The sequence below is a fragment of the Chinchilla lanigera genome, unplaced genomic scaffold (genome assembly GCF_000276665.1).
Source record: "Chinchilla lanigera isolate Chin_1 unplaced genomic scaffold, ChiLan1.0 scaffold00084, whole genome shotgun sequence".
In the NCBI taxonomy this organism is placed as follows: domain Eukaryota; kingdom Metazoa; phylum Chordata; class Mammalia; order Rodentia; family Chinchillidae; genus Chinchilla; species Chinchilla lanigera.
Window position 1 is genome coordinate 8,995,795 of NW_004955485.1, and position 1,997 is coordinate 8,997,791.

The window sequence follows — 1,997 nt, forward strand, 5'->3', positions numbered from 1 at the left end:
GGAGGGGAGGGGGAGGGAGAAGAGGGGGCAGCAGCCTAAGGAAAAAGATTGGGCTGTGGGGGAGGGGAGCTGTGTCCCGGGTGGCTTTGGGTTCCACGCTGAGGATACCTGGAGACGCCCCTTGGGTGCTTGCTCCCGGCTCACTCCCCTTTTTGGGAGAACAGGGCAGCTGCAGCTGGAGTGAGGGTTTGGCTCTAAAGCAGTAGGACAGTTTCGCAGGGAGAGGAAGGGGTGGCAGGTTCCGGGCAGGAGCTGGAGGTGCTGCAGTGCCGGTGGATGTGACTAGAACCCTTGGACAGGCGCTAAGCCTGCAAACCCAAGGGAGCTGATGAGGCTCAAGTGGAATAAGGCTGCACACACAAAGGACTTCACCTTTCTTCCAGACCTGGCAGCCTGGGGTTCCCTTTCTGCGCCAGGGCCAGTGCTGGGGCCCCCAACAGACAGAGCTGTCTGGTGGCCCTGAAATTGGACCTGCACATCCCAGAAAGGCAAGGTGAAGGCAGAGGCCAGGGCACCTGGGGATCCAGAGTAGATGGGGGGGGGGCAGCTTCTGGGGTCTCACTTCCACTGTAAGGCAAATCCTGGCCCAGAGATTTGGTGCAGCCCCCACCAACACAGCTCATGCTCTCCATCCAGCTGCCAGATTTTCTGCGGATCAGACTGCTGCATCCCCTCTGGCCTCCATCCGGTCTGCTCTCGCCTGAGGTCTTGGGGCAGCTAGTGTTCAGGGAGACAGCTCTGGCCGCAGGAAGCCTCTGACTGGGGGGAGCTTGAGAGGACTGGGGAGGGAGGCTTGCAGGACGAGGCCTGGCATCACTGAGAAGACACAGAAGCAAGGGGTCTTCCATTCAGCTCCCGCCCTCATGTGCACTGGTGGCCCCTCAACTGCAAGCAGTGGGGATGCCAGGGGCAGCTCAGGCAGACCCCCAATGCAGTGAGCCCCCCCACCCTGCTGCTGAATTATCCACATGCAGTTTATTACAAGAAGCCTGACTCAGGCCTCTCCCATGTCTGCCCAGCCAGGCAAGCCTGCTCCTCGGTCTCTGGCCTCTCCTCCTGCCTTTCCACCTGCCCTGGTCCAGACCGCACTGCTGGGCAGCGAGTGGCGTCCTCCTGGAGTGGAGGTGCTGCCCGTCGGCAGACCGAAGCCCACTGGGTTAGCAAGGGAGAAGGTCAGCTGTTGGAGTTGGCCGGGAGAAGGGAACTCCTCCTGTTGACCCATTTGCAAGGGCAGCCCCTGCGCCTGGCCAGACCCACTGGGATCTGAGGGTTTCCTGCTGCCCAGGCAACAGGGGGAGGAGGCAGGGCTCCCATCTCACCTGGCTTGGCCAGTCCTCTTCCCTCAGGGTCCCTGCTTCTGCATTTATCCAAATATTTCTGACTTTTCCACGTTCCCTTCAGATGCCACATTAGCTGGGAAGAGAACCAGTTCCCTAACACACACACATTGAGGCCCCTTTACCCTCTCCACAGACCCCTGCACAGCGGGGTGGGACGGGTGTCTGCTTCCTCCTACTTCTGCCGGCCCCCATCCCCCATCCTCTGCTGTTCTTCCTCTCCATTTCTGGGGAGGGGTCCTGCTGTTTTTTTAAAAAGTGAAAAAACTCATTCTTGAGCGAGGCCACACCGCTGCAGCTGAGTCCAGACCCACCCCGTAGCCCCAAACATTAAAGAATGAGGTCTCTGGGCCCCTCTGGGGTAGGAGGTGTGAGCAGCTGGCGCCTCCCACATCTGTATACAGCTGGCAGGAACTCGGCACCTTCCCTCCCCTTGCAGCCCTGGGCTTCTCTCTGGGGCGCAGGCTGAGCCCCCCCCCCCAGGCTCTCTTTGTCTCTTAGGTATTTATTCATTCACTCAACAAATGCTTGGGAAGCCCTTGGTACAGTCAACACTGCCATAGAGGCATCCAGAGGAGATTCAGGTCTCAGCCTCCCCAAGCTCACAGGCAGATGGACAGAGAGGCAGAGGGGCAGACAGACAAACCGGCACATTCCTGG

At 59.8% G+C, this 1,997-nt stretch overlaps 1 protein-coding gene across 1 annotated transcript in view; it reads right to left on the bottom strand.

Annotated features, from left to right (window-relative positions):
• Window positions 1-1,396, bottom strand: part of LOC102028092 (protein enabled homolog) — a 2,709-nt gene extending 1,313 nt beyond the window's left edge. Inside the window, exons 1-4 of the mRNA XM_013504019.1 lie at window positions 1,320-1,396; window positions 983-1,152; window positions 563-816; window positions 109-471 (exon numbers count right to left, since the gene is read on the bottom strand). Of these exons, the coding sequence (XP_013359473.1) occupies window positions 109-471; window positions 563-632 (433 nt within the window). The 5' untranslated portion in view covers window positions 633-816; window positions 983-1,152; window positions 1,320-1,396. The remainder of the gene's footprint in view (window positions 1-108; window positions 472-562; window positions 817-982; window positions 1,153-1,319) is intronic.
• Between the last annotated feature and the right edge of the window lie 601 nt (window positions 1,397-1,997).